This window comes from Sphaeramia orbicularis, chromosome 1, assembly GCF_902148855.1.
Source record: "Sphaeramia orbicularis chromosome 1, fSphaOr1.1, whole genome shotgun sequence".
NCBI classification, from domain to species: Eukaryota; Metazoa; Chordata; class Actinopteri; order Kurtiformes; family Apogonidae; genus Sphaeramia; species Sphaeramia orbicularis.
In genome coordinates, this window is record NC_043957.1 from 52,272,355 (window position 1) to 52,296,817 (window position 24,463).

The 24,463-nt window shown below is 33.5% G+C and overlaps 1 protein-coding gene across 3 annotated transcripts; it reads right to left on the minus strand.

Moving 5' to 3' along the window:
• Positions 1-730: 730 nt before the first annotated feature.
• Positions 731-24,403, minus strand: tmem154 (transmembrane protein 154). 3 transcript variants are annotated; one of them, XM_030132926.1, is made up of 9 exons: positions 24,237-24,402; positions 20,074-20,175; positions 16,952-17,035; positions 12,980-13,033; positions 12,635-12,805; positions 9,512-9,566; positions 9,348-9,424; positions 7,046-7,088; positions 731-1,261 (listed from the first exon to the last, which is right to left on the minus strand). In XM_030132926.1, exons 1-8 carry the CDS (start codon positions 24,331-24,333, stop codon positions 7,066-7,068), a joined length of 663 nt encoding a protein of 220 aa, XP_029988786.1. In that variant the 5' UTR covers positions 24,334-24,402; the 3' UTR covers positions 731-1,261; positions 7,046-7,065. The 3 variants fall into 3 exon arrangements, with proteins under 3 accessions (XP_029988786.1, XP_029988706.1, XP_029988854.1); XM_030132846.1 differs by having other exon boundaries at positions 731-1,199; positions 24,237-24,401; XM_030132994.1 differs by lacking the exon at positions 12,980-13,033 and having other exon boundaries at positions 731-1,199; positions 24,237-24,403.
• Between the last annotated feature and the right edge of the window lie 60 nt (positions 24,404-24,463).

The following is a 24,463-nucleotide window of genomic DNA, read 5'->3' on the forward strand; positions in this document are numbered from 1 at the left end:
TACAATATAGAAAAGAAGCTTTGAGTCATCAGTAAAAAATATGACATATCTGAGCTCAGTTTTGCTTTACGATGACCACACACTGTGCAGAGTATCAGGTGTTTAGTCACCGCCACAGTGGTTTTTAGGTTAAGATGGGCTCTAAGACTGATTATCAGAGGCAGGTAATACTGTATTTTCACCGCACAAAAATGACCAAATACTGCTTAACAATTCAAAAATAAAAGAAACAGAAGAGCACAACACTGGTAATTAGAAGAAAAAAACAGAGCACAAATTTACACAGCCACAACAATTCCAAATCAACCCATAAAGACCCAGAGCTACTTTTGTGTCAGTTCCCAAATGGATTTTTTCTCTCTATTTAACCTTTCTTATCACCATTTATCATAATATTATCCTCTGTATTTTGCATTGTTTTTTTAGTGAAAATCAGGTCTTTTCCTACATTTAATTCACTGATCATGTAGATATTCATAAAAGCTTGGTTTGAAGTTAAGAGTTATTATATCAGAAACAGAGAAAACTGAAAAAAAAGTGACTTTTTCAGCAAATCTATCAATAACTAAACATAAACCCAGTGTCTCCATCCACTGTCATTGATCCAACTCCATGTGTTTTACTGGGGAATCAATGTAGTAGAAGATGACAGTGTTTCTATGTTCACTATGGAGCCTCTGAACGTCCAAACAGGTCATATCTGATGACCATTAACTGCATTTTACACCAATTATTTCCATGTATTGATAGGATTAGTGGATCAACAGGTATTGAACAGTTTAGATCAGTTTTGGTCACTGGTGGCTGTTTGGGTCTTTTATGGGTTTTGATAAAATAAAAGTAAAAATAAAAGTATCTGCAGGCGGTACAGTGTATCTAACATTTTCTGAACACTCTTCGTGGGTCTTCTGGGAAAATGTTAAATGGACAAACACAGTGTAACAAGATGAGAAGAGTCAAAAAGTCAATGCACAGACTCAATCAGTGTCGACTGCACAACATGTAGATGTTTATCAGAAGCTAATGTGAGCTACTGCTTTCAGACTGGAACCTCCAGACGTTTAAACCCAAGATGTGGAGGAAAAAATATGCATTTATTCATCATAGGTCTCACTTTAAGAGCTGTGATGTTGTTCCTGTTGCGTTGCTGTCGATGGATGATTGTAGAACGACCAGGTCCATCAGCGTGTCGTCACACACTGAAAGGGCGTCCAGAGTGAGGGGAAAAAAGAGGTGACAATGTCAGAAACAGGCCATTCCTCTGTGGTGAAATGGGTAAGAAGTGGAACTCAGTCATGTGAGATGGAAATAGTTACACAATGCATGCTCACAAGTACAAGTATGCTTTTAGATTTATACAGGGTGTCCCATAAGTCTCCATACATAGGAAAAATAAATGTTTCTTGACATAAACCATTTTTATTTATATAATATGCTCTATATGACTGCCATTTTGTTGGGAACACATTTCAATGCGTGTCTGTCCTCCACTGCTGAAGAACTATAAAGAAGAAATATAAAGAAATATATGTTAGAACCATATATGTAGGGAATGTATTATGTCTCCTATGTATGGAGACTTATGGGACACCCTGTAAATGTTAAAAGATATTAAACTAATGAAACTAACAAACTTCAACACCAACACCTTCAGAACTTGTGAGTGTTTACATAACCAGCCAGTTTATAATGTCTATTTCATTACGTATCTTCTTTAAATCTTCAAAACCAGGTTATTACCTCTACCAGGAGGTATTGTGATCACTTTGCTTTGTGTGCGTGTGTCCGTGCGTGTTTGTTTGTTTGTTTGTTTGTTTGTTAGCAAGATAACTCAAATAGTTATAGACTGATTTTCATGAAATTTTCAGGAAATGTTGATACTGGGACAAGGAAGAAATGATTAAATTTTGGTGGTGATCGGGGGAGGGGGGAGGGTCTGTCTTGGCAGAGGTCTGCGCTCTCCGAGTGCTTTTCTTGTTTAAATGCTGTATTCAGAGAAAGTTAGTATTCACATTATTTTTTATTTGTACATTATATTCACTATATTCAGAGAAAACAAAGTTGTAATATTTTTTCTCTGGGAAACAATCACATTTTTTATTGGGATTTTTAACTTAGTTTTTACAAAGTTATTATTATTATTATTATTATTATTATTATTATTATTATTATTATTATTATTATTATTATTATTATTATTATTACCTCCTCCAAGGAATGGCAGAGGTTATGTTTTCATCTGGGTTTATCTGTTTGTTTGTGTGTCTATTCGTCTTTTCGCAAGATAACTCAAAAAGTTATGAATGGATTTGGATGAAATTTTCCCATCAGCAATATACAACAACTATTAATACAAATAAAACACATTTATATAAGTGCATTCAAGGAAATCATAAATTAATAATAAAACAAAAGAACAAAGAAGAAACGGTATTAATGGTAGTGTTAATTGTCCACTCCACAGTGTAACAGTGGATTGGTTTATTAAAGAAGAGCAGACATTTTAAGGCCAATAGAACTGTAAACCACTGCTTTAATCATTAAGAATATGAGGTATTTTAAGAGGTTGCTCAGTTATTCACTGCTTTAAATCTTTATCTGAAAAGCTCTCAAACTCAGACTCAAATACAGAAATTGCCTCTGAAATGTGGATGAGTAGAAGTAAAGGCTATAATTTAACTTTAGAATTTGGTCTCATTTTTGAGAAATTTGGTATCGCAATGTCGGTTCAGTATTTACTAAATTCTATTTCTGACAAGAGGTGCTCTGCTTTAGTTTAACTCCTTGCGGTGTGAAGTAACTGCTAGTTTTCAGGCAGTGTCAACTAACTTTCTTCCTTCAAAGTCGAAGGCTGATGTTAATTTCAGTACATTTCCTGAAGAGAACAAGCTGGTTGATGTTTTCCCTGACCTGCCTGTGACTCTTTAACCCCATGAATCCATATTAAATCATCACAAATACATAGTTTTAGTAAAAAAAAAAAAAAAAAAGTATAAAAGCAACACAGTCTCTTTCTGTTTCTGCATCCTGAGAAAATGGTTTGTGTCAGCCTCATCATTTAATCTGTGTGAATTGACACGTAAACTGGCCCTCGGTTTGACACGTGTGACGAACCGGGCACAGCTGCTGCACTCACAGGACAAACCCACAGACGCGCATGGGATCACACTGTGCAACCACGGCAGCGTTAACATCACATTCACTTCTGTGCTGAGATCTCTTGTGTAAACTAATGTGAGCCGCTCTGTTGAATGAACGTCTCCTCTGACCACAGCACAGCTTTGGGAATCAACTCCTGAAAACTCTGTAAACGGCACTGGTCAGCAGTTAATGGACTGGACCTTGACCTTGCTTTCCCAGGCCTTTCAGTATGGAGAGAATATCCTGGGTTACATTGCGCCACACTTCCATGCATGCCTGTTATAATCACTAACAGATGTTAGGAGTGTTTGTGCTTTCAAACAGTTCCATGTGTAATGACGAAAGGGTCACAGTTCATCAGTCACAGCTCTACTGAAAGCAGCTGGAGCATCACAACAAACAGAGGCTGGCAGAAAAAGGGAAACTGTTTGGAAAGACATTCACGTTACCCAAGTCGGCTGTGTCATTGTGCAACACATTTGTTATTGTCAGAGCCTTATGGTATATATTCTCAGTTTCACACCTTCACACATTTGTAGACGGAGGCTGTATTTACACCTGCAGAAACATGTTCAGTAGCAGATTTACCCAGCGGTGCCCTTGGCGCCGCACCCACCCACCACTGCCCCCCCGAATTTGAAAATGTGCTGGAAAAAAATGACACCTTCAACCAGGAATCAATCCTGGGTCTTAAGCATTAGAGTCCAATGTGTCACCTACTGAACTATATACACACTGAGCTCTTAGGTGACCTGTCTGCTATCTTCATTCTGTTTGGGATATGACATGTACTCCTGTAGGTGGTGCCTATGTACACATTCCCGAGCATATGTACACACACACACACACACACACACATATATATATATATATATATATATATATATATATATATATATATATATATATATATAAACCCTCCCTCTGGTTTTTAATAATAATAATAATAATAATAATAATAATAATTATTATTATTATTATTATTATTATTGTTATTATTATTATTATTATTATTATTATAATGGTTTGGATTTATATAGCGCTTTTCTAGACACCCAAAGCTCTTTACATTACACTGGTCAACAACAAATTTATTGTTTAAGTTTTTTGAGCTGATTTAGGATCATTTTGGTGTGCTGAATCCAAAAATCACATTCATTTTGCTCAATCAGGTCAGCTTTCTGAACTATGCTACATATTGGCTTTTTAACATTTTTGCTTACATTTATGGGCATTTTCACATCATATGATACAAAATTCTTTCATATTTCTTGCAATAAACGAGTTCTGAAGATTTTACTTTTGCCAATTTATGTTTACTGTTTTTTTTAATATTACAGGTGAATGAAATGGCTTCGACTAGAAGATCTTGAAAAAATAAGCCTGACGTATTCTGCTACATCTGCGGTGAATACACCATTGTACCTAACAGGAATCCTGTTAGAAAATGATTTTTTTTCTCTTAAAACCTATTTTGGGTGAGAACTATATAAAAAATCAACTGATAAAGTCACAAAAATGTAATCAATTTTGTGAGAAGATCAAATTCTTCAAAATCAAATTAGCAAAAAAACCTGACCTGATTGAGAAAAACAGATGTCATTTTTGGATTTAGCGGTGCAAAATGGTCCTAATTCAGTTGAAAAAACCTAGACAACTTGCAAAAATCATTTCTTTGTAACCCAGTGTTATTGATCAATTATTCATTCGCTCTCACATTCTCCCTCTGGTGGTGGTAAACTACATCTGTAGCCACAGTTGCCCTGGGGAAGACTGACAGAAGCGTGGCTGCCATTTTGCACCTATGGCCCCTCTGACCACCACCAAACATTCATACACCAGTGTGAGTGGCACTGGAGGCAAGGAGGGTGAAGTGTCTTGCCCAAGGACACAACGGACTGACTAGGACAGAGCGGGATTCGAACCGCCAGCCCTTCGGTTATTGGATGACCCGCTCTGCCACCTGAGCCATAGCCCTACTTCTGCTGGATGAATTTCATCCTTGGGGGGGCGCAACCCTGTCAATGATTAAAAACCAAATGATGTAACAGGCAGGTTGTGACTGAGTTTTCTTACGTGTGTAGTTGGGCGTACTTGATTCCGCAGATGTCTGCCTGTAATCGAGGTGGACCCAAAGCAGAACCAGAGTCCGCACCACTCACAGTGTGCGTAACGTCCCCATGCACATAAACACACTGTATCCCTCACCTGTCTCTCTCTGTACAGGGTGGGGAAGCAAAATTTACAATGAACATTTAGTTGTTTTTTCTCAGCAGGCACTACGTCAATTGTTTTGAAACCAAACATATATTGATGTCATAATCATACCTAACACTATTATCCATACCTTTTCAGAAACTTTTGCCCATATGAGTAATCAGGAAAGCAAACGTCAAAGAGTGTGTGATTTGCTGAATGCACTCGTCACACCAAAGGAGATTTCAAAAATAGTTGGAGTGTCCATAAAGACTGTTTATAATGGAAAGAAGAGAATGACTATGAGCAAAACTATTACGAGAAAGTCTGGAAGATACTATTAAAGAAGAATGGGAGAAGTTGTCACCCGAATATTTGAGGAACACTTGCGCAAGTTTCAGGAAGCGTGTGAAGGCAGTTATTGAGAAAGAAGGACACACAGAAAAAAAACATTTTCTATTATGTACATTTTCTTGTGGCAAATAAATTCTCATGACTTTCAATAAACTAATTGGTCATACACTGTCTTTCAATCCCTGCCTCAAAATATTGTAAATTTTGCTTCCCCACCCTGTATATATCAGTGTCTCTTTCTCTGTGTCTGAAAGTGCCATTTTTTGGACCCGCCCTGCCTCGCATGTAACTCCCTGATCCACTCATCACTAGTACGGACGTACGTCTGCAGGCACCACTGTACAAGTTCAACTGCATCTTAATGGATTAGTTTTTATGTTCTGTTTTACAGTCTGACTGAGTTGCCCGTTCACCATAAATCCTCTATCATGTTGGTGTGGTTGGCCCTTGTCCATGGTCCTGAAACTTAATTAGGCCTCCTCCCACATCGCAGGTGTGGCCATTGCAGAAAATTAAATGTTTCATATATTTTTAGTTCGCATTAAAGATGAATGTTTAACTGTTACATGTAATAGGACCTACTGTTAACTTAAAGAATTAGGTCTGTTGATTGTTTGTTTTTTCATGATTTAAAAAAAAAAAAAAAATTAAATTAAAAACATCCCCCCTTTTGGTTTTTTGACAAATCGCACCCTGTATATATATATATATATATATATATATATATATATATATATATATATATATATATATATATATATATATATTTAGCCCCCCCCCCCCCCCGTTTAATTTTTGCTGGATCCGCCACTGCATGTTCCAAGATGATCTTTTCCCATAAAATCACCATCTGCTTCACTCTGGGCTGTGATACTGTTTTGGATTTAGATCTATGCTGCCAAACAGACTTTAGAGGCACAATAAACCAAGATGATTTTTAGTTTTAATAGATTTGATTTTATATAAAGTCATTTCCTTTCTTATTAGAAAGAACAAAGAGAAGACAAATAAGACTTAATGTGAAGCTTCAACAATTAATCCATAAGCGATTGATTAATCTGTATGAACAGTTTTATAAGGGTCAGAATTCTCTCATTCCAACTTCTCAAACTTGTCTCTATCTTCTTCTATGACAGTGAGCTGAATATCTCCAGGTTTAAGATGTGATAAAACAGGATTGAATAGGCCATCCTACTTTTTCTGGACACACCAATCAATATTTTCCACAATTTTCTAACATGCAACAAACAAACAAACAAAAAAATGTAAAAAATATTCAATAATGAAAATGATCATGAGTTGTAAATCTATGCAGATGAATTAATTAAAAAATGCATTAAAAGTACATGCTCACCATGAAAACAGTCGTGGATGTTAAGAGTCGCCTGCAGTGTCGCCTAAAAACAACAAACAAACCTGTAAGATTATGTGGATTTTCTTTAAACATACAAATGCGTCTCGGTTCATAGAAAAATGTGTTTCTTAGTGTTAACGAGAAAGAACCAAAAAGCACTGTATGTTCTCAGTTAGAGCAACAGTGACCTCTGCAGGAGAAACAGGAACAATTCAAATCAGCTTACTGTTGTATATGTAATCTGTAAAACATTTTATTTTAACCCTTTCATGCATTCTGGTCACTACAGTGGACACTTATTCTACAGCTTTTCTCTTGTATATTCATGGGTTTTGTTGTTTTAATTCCATATCAGCCAACACAGTGGATGCTTATGCACCATCCCATAATACACTGCAATTCATACCATTATTGTAACTTTGCTGTTCTTGATGAACCTGATCTGCAGTAACATGTTTCAGTGTAAATCAATTATTTGTTAGAAAAAATGATTTTTTTTTTTTGCATATTATCTCCATGAAAAGAGTAATAATTAGTCTTAGAATATGTTAAAATGTGAGAAAACATCAGATTTTATTTCATTGTTTTAATATCAGTTTCTGATATTGGGTTTTAAACACGTTTCTTTACTTCAAAAATTAAATGTATGGACATTTTTGTAACTCCATGAAAAAAAAAAAAAAAACAACAACTCGATCACATTGGTTTTTTTTCCATGCCTATGGAGGAATAAAAACACTCAAGAAAAAAATCTTAACTAAGGTTCTCATAATTAATGCATGAAAGGGTTAAAGAAATTTTTAGCTCTGTAGAACAATAACTATAATAACACCAAATGATTCTATCACACCTACAACTAGATCATACAAACATCAGATTAATGTTCATGGTCCACTAAACAGATAGAGTGACATTTTAATGCACAGTATTTGTTAATAACATTTAAAACTTCTCTTTGTTGATAAATACCACATTACAGCTGTAGTGTTACATGCATACATGATCTAAATTTAAGACTTTTCAGAAATTTCCTTGACTATTAATGTTCTTAAAGACCATAAACAGAAGATGAACAGAAAGGTAAATAGCAACCTTTACTCTCTGTTTGTTTATTTTCATATTTACGTCAAATGTTCAGAAAAACTATAAACCTAATTAACTATTTAACAAAAATTGGAATAATACAGGGTCAAAATTATGCAAAAAAAAAAAAAACAACAACTAATGACACAAATGATACTCCATCCCAGGACCTAAACGAGAAGAAAACCCTGAAGTCTTGATTGTCCACATCTAAATCTGACAGACATGCTCCATCCAGAAGACAACTGTTTCAAAATCAGCCTTGAAATGTGGATTTTTGCATCAGAAACTGTTACTGAAATGTTTGACTGTGACTTTGAAACCTACCTGTCTGATCTAGGTGATGTATTTCAATCTAATAATGACTATGTACAGCAAAAGGTAAGGAGTTTGAATCCCTAAAATTAAATTAGAGTCTTCCAAAAATGTTCAACAATTTTACTTGATTTTAAGACTTTTCCATTTTTTTCCTATGAAACACAACAAATAGGTGTCAACAAACACATATTCATAGAAATTATATGCAGTTTGCCTATAATATTACAAACTACAGCACATACAGTCGCGGAAAACATTTTTAGCACACCCTTTTTTGGTTCATATTAACGCCTGGTAAAACTAAAGATACATTTGTTTGGACAAATATAATGATAACAACAAAAATAGCTCATAAGAGTTTAATTTCAGAGCAGATATCTATCCATTTTCCATATTTTCTTGATAATAACCAAAATCACTTCAGTTCTTACATCAATATCTATGGCATTGTACTGCCAAAAACAATGCTTTTAGGCATTCCATGCTTTCTTTTCTGTCTGTTTTAGTCACATGATACACACAGGAGTTAGTACTTGGTTGCATAACCTTTGTTTTGAATGACTTTTGATGGTCTAATATTTTTTTCCACAACTGCAAAAAAAAAAAAAGCCGATAACAAAATAAACTAAAGATGAATTATAAATAGAAAAAAGAAATATAAATACTAGCGGCATTGTACCCGTGGTGCCATTGTACGATAGCGCCCTCCCGTGATGCAACAGCGGCGTTGCACCCCTACGCCCTCCCATGCTGCAACATCTTGACACGTGTCGGACAAAGACGCGCAGGACACAGAAAGTCCATTATAGTAGGATGTGATATCACAACAAACCTTTTCTCATAAAAATGAATCAAGATGAATCAAGAAGGTTGTTTCTGACATTATTTCAAATAAACGTACCGTCTTTTTTCATCCACTGGTCCAAGTCATCCATTTCTACCTCCAACACAGAGGGTACATCCTCTTCAAACATGGGCCTGAGATCATGAAATATTCAATTAATTACACACAAATCAGTCTGAAGAAATCTTTTGTTTAATGAAGGAAGCAGTTTCATTACGTACATTGGCACCTTCTCTGTACTGGAACCCTCAAAGTATGGATCCTCTGTGTGGACATCTGTAAGACAACATGGAAAGATGATAAACACGCAGTTAGTAAATAAAATTAAATGATATTTATCTTAAAAACTCTACAGAAGTTGATGTTAGTGTCATATTGTGAGATAAGAATGACTTTTCTGTTAGTTCTGCAGAGTTGAATAAACACATGTTATTCAACCCTGGTTTTATGTGTGAAGATAAAAACAGGAGAGTGTTAATGTCAAGATTTAATATATACAATCATCTGCATCTGAACCAAACAACCTTCAGTTCGTGCACAAAAAAAAAAAAAAAAAAAATTCCCAAATAGAATCAACGTGTCTTTTTCTAAGCAAAAACCTCCAGTGGGTAAACAAACATACAAAGAAAAATCACAGAAGAATAATGGGCTTAGTGGGAAAATGCCAAAATTCCAGTTACAGTTACTGAGGTTGTTACAATTACTGAGGTTATTACAAACAAGAAAAAGACAGTTATTTCAGATTCTATTGTTTTATATTGAAAGGTTTAAAGTTTGTCTCATTGAAAAAAAATAAGGGATAATAAGATAAGGGACACTCTGCAAAATATAAACAGACACTGGGATGAATAAATAAAATAAAATAAAATAAAATAAAATAAAATAAAATAAAATAAAATAAAATAAAATAAAATAAAATAGGCTAAAGGTGGTTTAGTTAACTGACTCAGCAGTCTGATAATATAGTACTTTTCATCTTCCATCTATATAATTTAATTATGTAATTCATTCTTAATTATTAATTTTTTTTTTTTCTATTATTTGATTTTTTTGTGTATTGTTTATCATTATTATTATTATTATTATTTTTCTATTGTTTGATTTTTTATTTGTGTATTGTTTATTATTATCATTATTATTGTTGTTGTTGTTTCATATGTTTTGCATTATGTCTGTGTCTGAAATAAACTAACCTAAAACCTAATGTTATATCAGACTGTGTTTGTTTGATGAATAAAAAAATGAATACAGTTATCTACAAGTATAAAAGTAAGGTGACAGAGATCATGGTACATCCAGGTAAATCCAGATGAAAGTTAACATATCTAATACATTTAACAAACAAATAAATAATTTTTATTGTTTTGTATTTTGAGTCTATTCAATAATATTAGATAGCACTTTGTTGCTGTGTATTTATATTTATTTATTTATTTATTTATTTAAAGTATCCAGTATTTACAGTCTTTACATCACACCATTTCTCCATCACCTCCACTGGCTCCCCATCACCTTCTGAACCAATTGTAAAATGCCTCTCATCACCTGTCAATGCATCCATGGAAACCCCCCCAGACTACCTTTAGAACCTCATCAGCCCACCCCCAAACATGAAACTCCCTCCCTGACTACCTTAGACCTCCACAGTCATTAAACTCATTCACAAAGAGACTCATTCCTGTTTATCATGGCCCACCATAATGTTTTGTTTTACATTTAGTACTTTATTCAAAGACTTCTTTTTCACTGTGGCACATAGAGATTCTTTTGAATGAAAAGTTCTTTTATCATTATTATTATTATTATTATTATTATTATTATTATTATTATTATTATTATTACAGTGCACTGCAAATAACAAATTTACAAAAAAGTACAAAAAACCCAGACTTTCTAATCTTTATTTTCTTTTTTATAGGAAAACTATCTACTGATATAAAATGTTTAGTACCTGCTGATTCACTAATCCTATAAATACATGTAAATAATTGGTGTAAAATGCAGTTTGTCATCTTTTCATGGCCATTAGATATGAGCCATTTGGATGTTTAGAGGCTCCATAGTCGACATGGAAACACTGTCATCTTCTATAACATTGATTGACCAGTAAAATCCATGGAGTTGGATCAATGACAGTGGATGGAAACACCTGTTTTTAGGTTCAGTTATTGATATCTTTGCTGTAAAAGTCACTTTTTCTTCAGTCTTTTTTTTTTAATATAATAACCTTCAACTTTAGTCTGAGCCTTTATGAACAGCTATATGATCAGTGAATTAAATATAGGAAAATACATTATTTTCACTGAAAAAACACAAAATACAGAGGATAATATTGCAATAAATGGTGATAAAACACTTAGGAACGGTTAAATAGAGAGAAAACTTCATTTAGAGGCTGCCACAGAAGTACCACTGGGTCTTTATGGATTAATATACTGTACATTTAGTTTTGTTTTAACCCTTTCATGCACGAATTATGAGAACCTTAGTCGAGATTTTTTTCTTGAGCGCTTTTATTCCTCTTTAGGCATGAAAAAACAATGCAATTGAATTTTTTTTAATAAACTTGTTTTTTATGAAGGTTGATTTGTTTCTTTATTGCTTTAACTAAAAAAAATTTTCAATAAAAAAAAGTGTTTGAATGCAAAAAAAACCCAAACATATATATATATATATATATATATATATATATATATATATATACTGTACATTTAGTTTTGTTTTAACCCTTTCATGCACAAATTATGAGAACCTTAGTCGAGATTTTTTTTCTCGAGCGTTTTTATTCCTCTTTAGGCATAAAAAAACAATGCAATTGAATTTTTTTTAATAAACTTGTTTTTTATGAAGGTTGATTTGTTTCTTTATTGCTTTAACCAAAAAAAAATTTCAATTAAAAAAAGTGTTTGAATGAAAAAAAAAAAAAAAAGTCCACTCTGCTGGACACCATGTGTTTAATTTTTGAATATCAGAAAGTGATATACAAAATCAAAACATTTTTAGTGCAGCTAATCTGATGTTTTCTCACATTTTATCATATGCACAGTTTTTATTAGCAATTGATTTACACTCAAACATGTTACTGCAGATCAGGTTTATCAAGAACAGCAAAGTTATGGTAATGGTCTGAATGTCAGTGTACGGGATGGTGCAAAAGTGTCCACTGTGTTAATTCATATTGAACTAAAACAACAAAACCCATGAATATGTTAGAGAACAGATGTAGAATAGCAGTCCACTGTAGTGACCACTATGCATGAAAGGGTTAATAGACATTCCGGTCAACACCAGTAACAGCTAAAACACTGAGCTCTTTCTGTTTCTTTGGGTGAACTAACACATACCTGGATTTCTGACTTTTTGGTTCAACCTGCGATGCATGAAAATCCCACAAATGACAGCGATGATGACAGCCACCAGCGCCACAAGGATGATGATGATGATGAGACCTAAGCCGTCGTCCACCTCTTCAGGGGGCTGATCTGTATCAGCTGGAGGAGTGAGTGAACGGTCGTCTGAAACAGATCAGTCATAGATTAGTTCAGTTTGAGGTTCAGTCTCTTGTACAATAAGCACCGCAAGTTTATCTGTTTATCATCAAAATGGAGTGAATCGACCGTTATTCAAGGTTTATTAATTAACTCAGTATAACCCTGGTCTGTTAAGACGTAGTATTGGGTCTGACATACCACCATAAACACTGAAGGAGGAGTCAGCTGTAGGGTCTCCAGAGCCAGGGTCTCCTGAGGTCACATTAAGTGGAAACAACAGATAAAGAAAGATCAGATAATTCACAAAGACCTCATCACGTTGTATACATGTACAACGGTGTGTACATGGACGATCTATCTTAACAGCTGAACGGCTGCAAAACTGGTTGTGTGTTCGGTAACAGAATAATCAGTCACTTCATGTATGCTGATGATTTGGCCCTTTTTTTCCCCTAGCACAGGGGTGTCAAACTCAGATCCTCAAGGGTCGGTATCCTGCATGTTTTAGATGTTTCCCTCTTCCAACACACCTGATTCAAATGATAAGCCTATCATCCAACTCTGCAGAAGCCTGATAACGACCGTCAGGTGTGCTGGAAGAGGGAAACATCTAAAACATGCAGGAAACCGGCCCTCGAGGACTGGAGTTTGACACCTGTGCCCTAGCAGCACTGGGTTTAAGCAGCTGCTGAATATATGTTCTGATTATGGTCTAACGTATGATGTGCAATACAGTGCTACAAAGAGTACAGTTTTGATATGCAGAACAAAAGGGGACAAGGACCTAAACTTTCCTAATTCTTACCTGTCAGGACAGGTGTTAAGTGTGAGCACCAAAATAAAGTATTTAGGTCACGTTAGGAGGAGCAGCTGGGTGGGGATAGATAGGAGGTAGAAGCCCAGGAACGCTTCTGTCCTTGGGTGGGTTTCTTTAACATAATGTTTTTATGCTTTTATGTTTTTATGTGACAGGTAGAAACACATCTTGTCTTTTCAGTCTACCTCCGTTTAATCTAAGTTCTTCACAGCTACTTATACTCTGGATTTATTTATTTATTGTGTGTTGATGTGGTATGGCTGTGTTTGTGGAGCGGTGACCGCATTTTGTATTTTGAATTTCCCCTAGGGGATGAATAAAGTCTATCTATCTATCTATCTATCTATCTATCTATCTATCTATCTATCTATCTATCTATCTATCTATCTATCTATCTATCTATCTATCTATCTATCTATCTATCTATCTATCTATCTATCTATCTATCTATCTATCTATCTATTACGGATCAAATGTCCGATGATGATGATATGTACAGGCAATATCAGATGTTCCATGCCCAGGCTAATATGTTGGCAAGAAAATTCTCATTGTGTACAGAAAATGTTAAGAAAAATCTCTTCAGAGCATATTGTACTTGTACATATTGTACTATTGTAAGAAGGCAAGTGTACAGAAGCTCAAAGTTACATATAATGATTCCATGAGAATACTGGTTAAAAAACTTCAGTGGACGAGTGCAAGTGAGTTATTTTGCAGTGCAGGAGTTAACACTTTACAGGCTCTTATGGGAAACTTAACGTAGCAATCTATCTGTCGATTGAACGATTCTCAGAATTCCATCATTATACTGTTGACAAATCCCAGTCGTAGTCTGGTGCAATAACAGTCATCCTTGTGGCGACACTGGTACAGCTGTCTTTCACAATATTGATGATGTTTTGTCTGTGTTTTTAACCTGTGTTTTTTAAATTCATTTTATTTGGTGCTTGCTTGTTTGTTTGTTTTTAAATAGACTCCCGAGTCTGGAAATAAAGATGGTAATGATGATGATGATGATGTATGTTTTTCTAAAATACATTTAAATAGTCTTATATTCTTGATACATGATGGATAGGGGGATTTGGAAGAAAACTGTATCCGACTGAATATATGTTAAGGTGGAAAACAAAAGGGAAAAAAAAAAAAAATAGTGTAAAAAAAAAAAAAATCAATCCTCAATGTTTAGATGGAAGTAGAGCAAATATGCAACACATATGAAACAAATCTGAGGCATTCTGATGTTAAAATAAAAGTATAGAGACACTATCACCAGGGACGTGACATGTTGATTACATGAGGAAAAACGAAAAAACATATAGATATGAAAAAAGAAAAGAAATTGAAAAGTTAAAAGAAGAAACAAATTGAAAAAATAAAACAGAGTGAAAAAAAATGAAGTAAAATAAAAAATAAGAGTTCAGTTCGGGTTTATTTTGAGTATGCAACAAAACCAAATAATCCTACCGTAGTGACTAGAAATAAAACAAATTTCAAGAAAACATGAAAAATTATAACATATAATGACTTGTTGGAATGGGAGGAAGTGCAAACATTTTTTTTTTTTAATCCCCCTTCTTCTCCACACAACAGTCGATCATTTTGCTTCCTATTAGCATAAGGCTGGACGAAAAATCAATCCCCTTGAATCTTTTTATTAATTGATTGTTGAGAAGATAACAGCACATTAGACTGATAAAGTACATCTTGAAATAATGAAATTGTGAAACTAAGCTACATTTGGGCTGGAAATAATACAAGGCCTTTACAACAAGTCATATCATGTAATAATATGCAGAAAAAAAGGCATACACACACACACACACACACACACACACACACACACACATACATATACAAATGCCCAGTGACATGTACCTATCCACATAAAGTGTTTTTATCACTTATCTTAATCCCATAAAGACCCAAACAGCCACTGGTGACCAATATTATCTACTGATATAAACTGTTTAGTACCTGTTGCCCCACTAATCCTATCAATACATGTAAATAATTGGTGTAAAATACAGTTTGTCATCTTTTCATGGTCATCAGATATGACCCATTTGGACGTTCAGAGGCTCTGTAGTGAACATGGAAACACCGTCATCTTCTACAACATTGATTCACCAGTAAAACCCATGGAGTTGGATCAATGACAGTGGATGGACACACTTGTATATGTATTTGATAATAAAAAAATTTAAAAAAAAATGTGAAAAAACGAAGTTAAAAAGAATGAAATAAGCAACAAAATGAACAAAAACAGCCAAAGTAACCAATATAATAACCAAAATTAACAAACAAAATAAGCAACAAGAGCAAAATAAGATGCAGACTGAACGAAACTGAAGAAAAAATAATAAACCCATGTGTTTTAATAAATGACAGTGGATGGAGACGCTTGGTTTCTGTTCAGTTATTTATATCTTTGTCTGATCATGTTGAGACCTATTTTTGGTTATGTAGGGAAAATAAATAAATCTTTTTTTGTTAGATTAGTGACAAAATAATTTCAAATTCCAATGAAGCTATGCTTAAGCAGAGGGTTAAATGCTTTCTTTCAGAAATTTTCATTGGTTTAGCTCATTTGATTAATGAGTAATTTAAAAAAAAACATGTTTTTTGAGAAAAGTGAAATTCCCTACATAACTGGCACCATCTGATATTAAAATGCTTAAAAAAGCAATTCACACCAATTTTTCAGACAAAATGATTTTTATAATGATAAAAGGGTGTGTAAAAGGTCATAAAACTATATTGAAAACAGAAATATATGATTGAGATTTCAAATTATAGCAGTGATAAGTTATGTTATTATTCATTCTTCGAGAACTTTCCAACAGACTGAATTTAGTTTGTATAAAAAGTTCCGTAATTTTTTTGAAAATCCTTTATTGGCAAAAATTTTAATGGATTTAGAAACTTAAGATGTCATACTATTGAACTGCAAAAAGTTTGAAATCATTATCTGAATTCTAATTTTTTGATTCAAAATCAACAGGCGCGTGAGTTGACCCTGAATTAAAAACACTTTTCCTATTTCAATCTGTTTTGATATCATAAACATTTAATTTAGTGTTTTAATTAACATCTGAATCAAATATAGGAAATTGAATTATTATGATTATATATCATTTACAGTCAAACATTCAAAATATAGGGGATGTTATTGTAACAAATGGGGATAAATCCCTTAAATAGAAAGAAAAATTAATTCGGGAGCTGCCATAAAAGTAGCACTGGGTCTTTATGAGTTAAAGATAACATAAAAACTGAAAAACAATGTAGTAATTCAAAGGTAAATATGTGCAAGAAGTAGCCTATATAGTATAAAGTTACTGTGAATTTACCTGGAATGTCACCGGAGCTCAGTGTTGTGAAAGAGGAGGACGTGGGCTCTGGTAAGGAGGAGGCGTCAGGATCAGGGGACGGTTCTACAAACCCAGAAAAAAAAACAAAAAAAAACATCAGACACGTAGATTTGACTGAATTTAATGACAACACTATGAGTAATACTGAGGAGTTCTGATCTGTCACATATTGCATCTTTGTAATATTTTCAAAAAACTTATTTACTTACTGTTATTAATTGTGCAAAAGACGGACAAAGTACAGATTAAGACGCACAAGATGAAAATGTATAACAGTTTTTAACTCAATTGAGAAACTCTAAACAATCACAAAATAAAGCCAAAGAACTATAAGGACAACAAAATGAACACATATGAGAAAACTGTTAAAACTGTGAATTTAGGATGAATTTACAGTGGGTTTTAAAACAAGGCAATGAGGTTTCTTAAAAATCAGATCTTTTCCATTAAGCCCAGAAACATTAACAAAGGAAGACACACTTTATTATAAAATAAGAAAACATGTAACTACTAAATATTCACACAGTATTAACACAGTCCTGCACAAAAATGCAAATCTGAGGTCCACTCTAATTCATCTAAGGCAGAAATGTTGAACTGGTTTACTCCATTTATGTATGTATGTATGTATGTATGTATGTATGTATGTATTTATTTATTCATTTATTTACTGGCTCTTTTTGGTGGGTTTAGAAAAAAAAAGAATAAAGACAATAATAGAGTAGATGGGGAAAAAAAAGAAATGCTGAAGTGTTTTACTCCGTTTCTTTTTGGCTCTGTTTGGCAGGTTTATTAAAAAATAAAAATAAAATGTATAATAATAATAATAATAATAATGATGATGATGATGATGATGATGATGATGATGATGATGATGATGATGATGATGATGATGATGATGATGATGATGATGATAAATAAATAAATAAACAAACAAATAAAGGCAATAATGGAGTAGATGAAAATGAAAAAGAAATGTTGAACTGGTTTACTCCATTTCTTTTTGGCTCTTTTTGGCAGGTTTATTAAAAAATAAAAATAAAAATAAAAATAAAAATATATAATAATAATAATAATAATAATAATAATAATAATAATAATAATAATAATAATAATAATAATAATAATTATTATTATTATTATTATTATTATTATTATTATTATTATAATCTGCTTTTCTATCCAGACCTTCAGGTATTACTCCCAAAACTGCCACTGTGAAGCTTTGTGGGATGTTCATTTTAAAAACCTCCTTCACGGCATTGAACACCTCCCTCCAAAACACACTTAACTTAGGACAAACCCAAAATATATGAGTGTGATTAGCTCTATGGGCTCCGCAGTTCCTCCAGCATGAACTGGGATGTTGGGGATCCATCTTAGACATTATTTCTGGTGTTCTGAAATATCTAATGATTATTTTCCATTTGAATTCACTCCATGTATTAGAATTTGTAACCAGATGTGCCTCCGTACATACATCGCACCAGTCATCCTCAGATATGTCCACGTTCGCCTCTGCCTCCCATCTCCCTCTTATCTGCGAGGAGTTATTTTGATTCATAAATAAGAAAATATTATACAATTTAGAAATTACTTTCTTTTCTCCATCACCAGTTTGTAACTCTATCAGATACTTTTCTAGGGGTGTAGGTTTTGCGAATTTATCCCATTCCTTGTGAGTCATAACCATTGTTTTGAATGACTTTTGATGGTCAAATAATTTTTTTACGCAACTGTACTCTTAAAGTTCCACAAGGAAGGCAAAACAAAGTTGATAACAAAATAGACTAAAGATTAATTATGAATATGTGACATCACAACAAACCTTTTCCCGTAAAGATGAATCAAGAAGGTTGGTAACTGTTGTTTTTGATGACTTTTGATGGTCTAATAATTTTCCCACAACTGTATATGTGTAATAACACACCATCATATACAGGGTGGGGAAGCAAAATTTACAATGAACATTTAGTTGTTTTTTCTCAGCAGGCACTACGTCAGTTGTTTTGAAACCAAACATATATTGATGTCATAATCGTACCTAACACTATTATCCATACCTTTTCACAAACTTTTGCCCATATGAGTAATCAGGAAAGCAAACGTCAAAGAGTGTGTGATTTGCTGAATGCACTCGTCACACCAAAGGAGATTTCAAAAATAGTTGGAGTGTCCATAAAGACTGTTTATAATGGAAAGAAGAGAATGACTATGAGCAAAACTATTACCAGAAAGTCTGGAAGATACTATTAAAGAAGAATGGGAGAAGTTGTCACCTGAATATTTGAGGAACACTTGCGCAAGTTTCAGGAAGCGTGTGAAGGCAGTTATTGAGAAAGAAGGAGGACACATAGAATAAAAACATTTTCTATTATGTCAATTTTCTTGTGGCAAATAAATTCTCATGACTTTCAATAAACTAATTGGTCATACACTGTCTTTCAATCCCTGCCTCAAAATATTGAAAATTTTGCTTCCCCACCCTGTATATTGAAAACATGAGCTAATCAGTACTTTTGTAATTTCTTTTCTGATTAATCTTATTAAAGTATGTAAGATTTAGCACATTTAACATCTGAAGCAGAAATTTTCTTAGAAAATGTAGAGCAGTGTATTTAACTGAACTTTCTGTTTCGTGCTGAGCCTTCAGTTCTATTTAATGTAGATGTGGAGGTAGAGTATTTCAACAGACATCTCTGACTTCTGCATTAATAATCTGTTCTAATTCTGCATCATAATAATCAGTCAGAGGAACCTAAACAACACTTTACTTCAATACTTTAATTACATTCTGTTACAAATAGTCTAAGGAAGAGACACAGAGAACACAACATCTAACTCCATATGACTATGTAGATGCATTCATGTTGACTGATGACTGGGTTCGACCTGAAGATGCTGCAGATACTAACGGTGCAGTTCTTATAGTTGCACTGTGATTTTTTTCTGTATCCTACTTTGATCAAACAGGAAAGACTCATCACCAAACCAGTAAGAACATCACAATATTAGGTCGTGGCATAAAATAGACCAAAAAAGCCAACTGAAACAAAACCATAACAGTGTTATTTTTTTAATACACCACTTAAACATGTCACCTGTGGCTCCTGCGTCGTCATCATCCTCTGTGCCTCCTTCGCTCTCCTGCGGTTCCTCTTCTACATTCTGTCCATCGTCACCGAAATCATCTTGGCATGACACTGCAAGTCAACAACAATTTATTTCTGTCATTTCACGCCATGATGCTCTCACATTAATTATAAACAGAAAAGCTTATGTAAAAAAAGGCATTATAATTGATGACCAGCTACACTGGAAAGAGCATGTAAATTTTCTTAGATTAAAAATTGCCAAAAGTATTGCTATAATGCAGTGGTTCCCAACTTTTTTGGCTCATGACCCCATTTTAACATCACAAATTTCTAGCCCAGACCCCAGACATTCAAAATGGAGATGTTTTTTTTTTTTTTTTTTTTTCTAAAATTAATTTGTTTTTGATCATGTAATAGTTTGCTATACTATGTTGCAAATAAACGTTAATTTTAGACAATATTTAGTCTATATAATGTATATTATTATGCACGGAGGCAGAAAAGCCAGGTGTAGATTACTGCACAAAGTGAGAATTTTATTTTCCTTGGTCAGGATATGTACAGTCAGTCCAGCTTGGATTTACAAGGCTGACAATTAATACTGAAAAAAAGAATAATTCAAACTATGAATTATGAAAGAGCTGCAGCATCTGAAACTGACCACAATGAACATTTGACAGATAAACAGTACCATGGTGCTTCAGTTTCACCTTCACAGTTTGTCATGTCTTTTATGGATTGGGATTGTCTCTGTCAACTCACCATATATTTTTTTATTAGTAAGTGTTTTTTTTTTTAATCATTTACTATAAATTTCCGGCGACCACATTTGAATTCCAAGTGACCCCACGTGGGGTCCTGACCCTAAGGTTGAAAAACACTGCTATAATGCATAAAACTAAAAACCTTCTAAATCAGAAATCTCTCCATATATTGTGTAATTCTCTTGCTCTTCCATATCTCAGTTATAATGTGGCAATATGGGGTAATAATTATAAATCAAATATTAATTCCATACTTTACTTCAAAAAAAGGCAATTTGAATTGTCAATCAAGCACAGTACTAAGCTCCAACAAATCCCCTATTTATAAAATTAATTGCTCTAAAACTACACAGTCTTGTCGGCCTTAATACTGTTATCATAATGTATGAAGCCCATGACCATATGCTCCCCTACAGTAGAAAGGAGAAAGTAATTATAATTTAAGGGGAAGTGAAATCTTAAAGAAAATTAAATTTAGAACAAACATCAAAAGTCAGTGTATCTCTGTCAGAGGTGTACATGTTTTTAATAATCTGGAGCAGAACTTTAAAATGTCTTCTTCAATTTTTGGATTTAAAAGGATGTATAAAATAATAAAATAAAATAAATAATAATAAAATATACAACATTATCTGAATAAGTGAATATCTAGTTATAATATAGAAGAATGCAGAAAATAAGATATTATTGTGCATTGCCTTTTTGTAATTAATAAATTAACTCAGACTATGATGATTCGGAAATGTTACCACATTTATTAATGACTGTATTTGTAGTGAATATTTAACCTCCTGAGACCCAGGAAATGTCAGCAAAGTACAAGCTTTTTTTGTTTTTTATTAAATTAGTGCCTATATTGGAAACATCATGATGCAACAGTTTCTTCAGATGCAGTTTTTAAAATTTTTATGAAATGTCCTTTTGTGGTGGACAGCTTTCTTGTGTTTTTTTTGTATAAAGCTGTGAAACTCTTGTCCACAAATGTGAACAGAAAACCCATAGCTGGGTCTTAGAAGGTTAAAGCGCATATTAACCCTTTCATGCACGAATTATGAGAACCTTACTCAAAATTTTTTCCTGAGTGTTTTTATTCCTCTTTAGGCATGAAAAAAACAATGCAATTGAAAATTTTCTTTTTGAAAAAAAATAAATAAATAAATTAATTAATTAAAACGCATAAAAAAAAAAAAAAAAACAATTCTTATGAACCTATTTCTCATGAAGTTGCAAAAATGTCCACTCAGCTGGACACCACACGTTTAATTTTTGACGCACAGAAACATGTATTTACCGATAAATTGTGTGAAAACTATGGGGAGGGCTTGTGATTCTGGGGGTTTATGCTCAGGAGAGATCTACATAATGTTACCAATTCATGTCAGAAAAGATATGTAGTGTCTTAAAACTTTAATAAAGATGTGTGTAACAAAAAAAAAAAAAAAGAACAACAAAATCCATGAATATATAAGAGAACAGCTGTAGAGTAGCTGTCCACTGTAGTGACCAGTATGCATGAAAGGGTCAATATTATAGTTTATATTACAAAAGGGTGATTATGCAAATCTGAATGTGTGTGAGGTGACTAAAATAGTGTATGTGAATGGTTTGTATGAATGCTTTGTGTTATTGTAAAAATATATAGAAAAGAAGTGTGTTATCAAAGCAAAGGAAGCGGAGTTAATTTCATTATTAGTTTGTAAAAAGGGGGTGGGAGTCTATAAGTTATACTTCTTCCCACTCTTTTTCGAAGGCTGAAAATTTAGTTTGACCATGTTGTATAATTCTGTGTCATCTGATGAGTTCATGTTCTCAAAATAAAAACAAACTAAGTGCAACTGTGTACAGAACAGCAGGCACGTTTACCATGATGCACATGACAATATGTCAAAGTCAGAGCATGAAGGAACTTAGAACTTCCGTATGTATGATTTCAAGCAGTAGTTACAAAAAAAACAAAACTGTTGCAAAATTACTGGACTGAGTTAAGGAGGTGGAGATATGCAATATGTTGTGCAATGTGTTCCCAATAGTTTTGCCATGCAGTAAAAGCTTTAGTTTTATCTCCTTTGTTTAAAAAAAGCTAGAGTTCCAACATAATGTGAGTCAGTGATCGACTGTATACTGCCAATAAATCAACTCTGAGAATACGTAGGTTTATATAAAAGAAACTCTTCATATATTGCTATATTTTTCTGAAAGATATTCATTTAACTGAACCCCTAAAGACCCAAACATCCAACTCCAACCAAAACCATCTACTGATGTAAATGTTTTTATGATTTATGATGAATGACTTTAATTTCTAATGACGCATTCTGTTATTTTCATTTAAAGACACAAACATCCAACATTATCTACTGATATAAAATGTTTAACACCAGCTGATCCACTAATTCTATCAATACATGTAAATAATTGGTGTAAAATATAATTTGTCGTCTTTTCATGGTCATCAGATATGAGCCATTTGGACGTTCAGGGGCTCTGTAGTAAACGTAGAAACACCGTCATCTTCTACAACATTGATTCACCAGTAAAACCCATGGAGTTGGATCAACGACATTGGATGGAAACACTTGGTTTATGTTCAGTTAATGATAGATTTGCTGAGAAAATCACTTTTCCTTCAGTTTTCTCTGTTTCTAATATAATAACCTTTAACTTTAATCAGAGCTTTGACGAACATCTACATTGTCAGTAAATTAAATATAGGAAAATACATGATTTTCACTGAAAAAACACAAAATACAGTGGATAATGTTACAATAAATGGTAACAAATCCCTTTAAAAATGGTGAAAGCTAGAGAGAAATGTATTTGGGAAGTACCACAGAAGTAACATTTCACTTTTCTCTGTTCTGGTCTAATAACCTTTGAAATTACTCTGAGCTTTAATGAACATCTACATTATCAGTAAATTAAATATAGGAAAAGATGTGATTTTCACTGAAAAAATGCAAAATACAGTGGATAATGGTAATAAATCACCAAAAAAAAAAAAAAAAAAAAATACAGAGAAATGTATTTGGATCTACTATAAAAGTAGCATTTCACTTTTCTCTGTTCTGGTCTAAAAACCTTTGAAATTATTCTGAGCTTTAACGAACATCTACATGATCTGTGAATTCAATATACGCTGAATAACGCAAAATACAGAAGATAACAGGATAATAAAATAATAAATGATGATTAATCACTTAAGACAGATAAGATTTAGAGAAATAAAATCATTTGGAAGTTGCTACAAAAGTAATTCTGGGTCTTTAAGGGTTAAAAATGGTGTTAAGTTTGAAGTAACTATAACTAAAAACACATTGAGTCAAGAAGTTAAAGTTTAACAGAAGAGAGCGAAGGGAGAAGACGTGAAAATGGAGTGAGTGTTAAAAGGTGGTGTTTGGGTGGTACCTGTCCTGAGCAGAGGGGTCAGCAGCAGCAGCAGCAGCAGCGGCAGGGGGGTCTTCACCTGGGGGCCTCTCATGGTACCGGGCCGAGACGCAGACATGGTGCCATTGTGTGCCCGCTTCCTTCTGTTCAGTCACACCATCACACTTCCTGATCTGACTTAACATGTTAAATGGAAGGAAAAGAAAAAAAAAACCCACTCACACACACACACACACACACACACACCC

Bases quoted from the DNA above. Each gene is read 5' to 3' on its own strand.
- tmem154 (XM_030132926.1), bottom strand. From the start codon at position 24,333: ATGTCTGCGTCTCGGCCCGGTACCATGAGAGGCCCCCAGGTGAAGACC. The intron at 20,176-24,236 runs GTACCACCCAAA...GTTGACTTGCAG, and splicing joins GACCCCTCTGCTCAGGACAG to TGTCATGCCAAGATGATTTC. The intron at 9,567-12,634 runs GTATGTGTTAGT...GTTGTCTTACAG, and splicing joins CCAAAAAGTCAGAAATCCAG to ATGTCCACACAGAGGATCCA.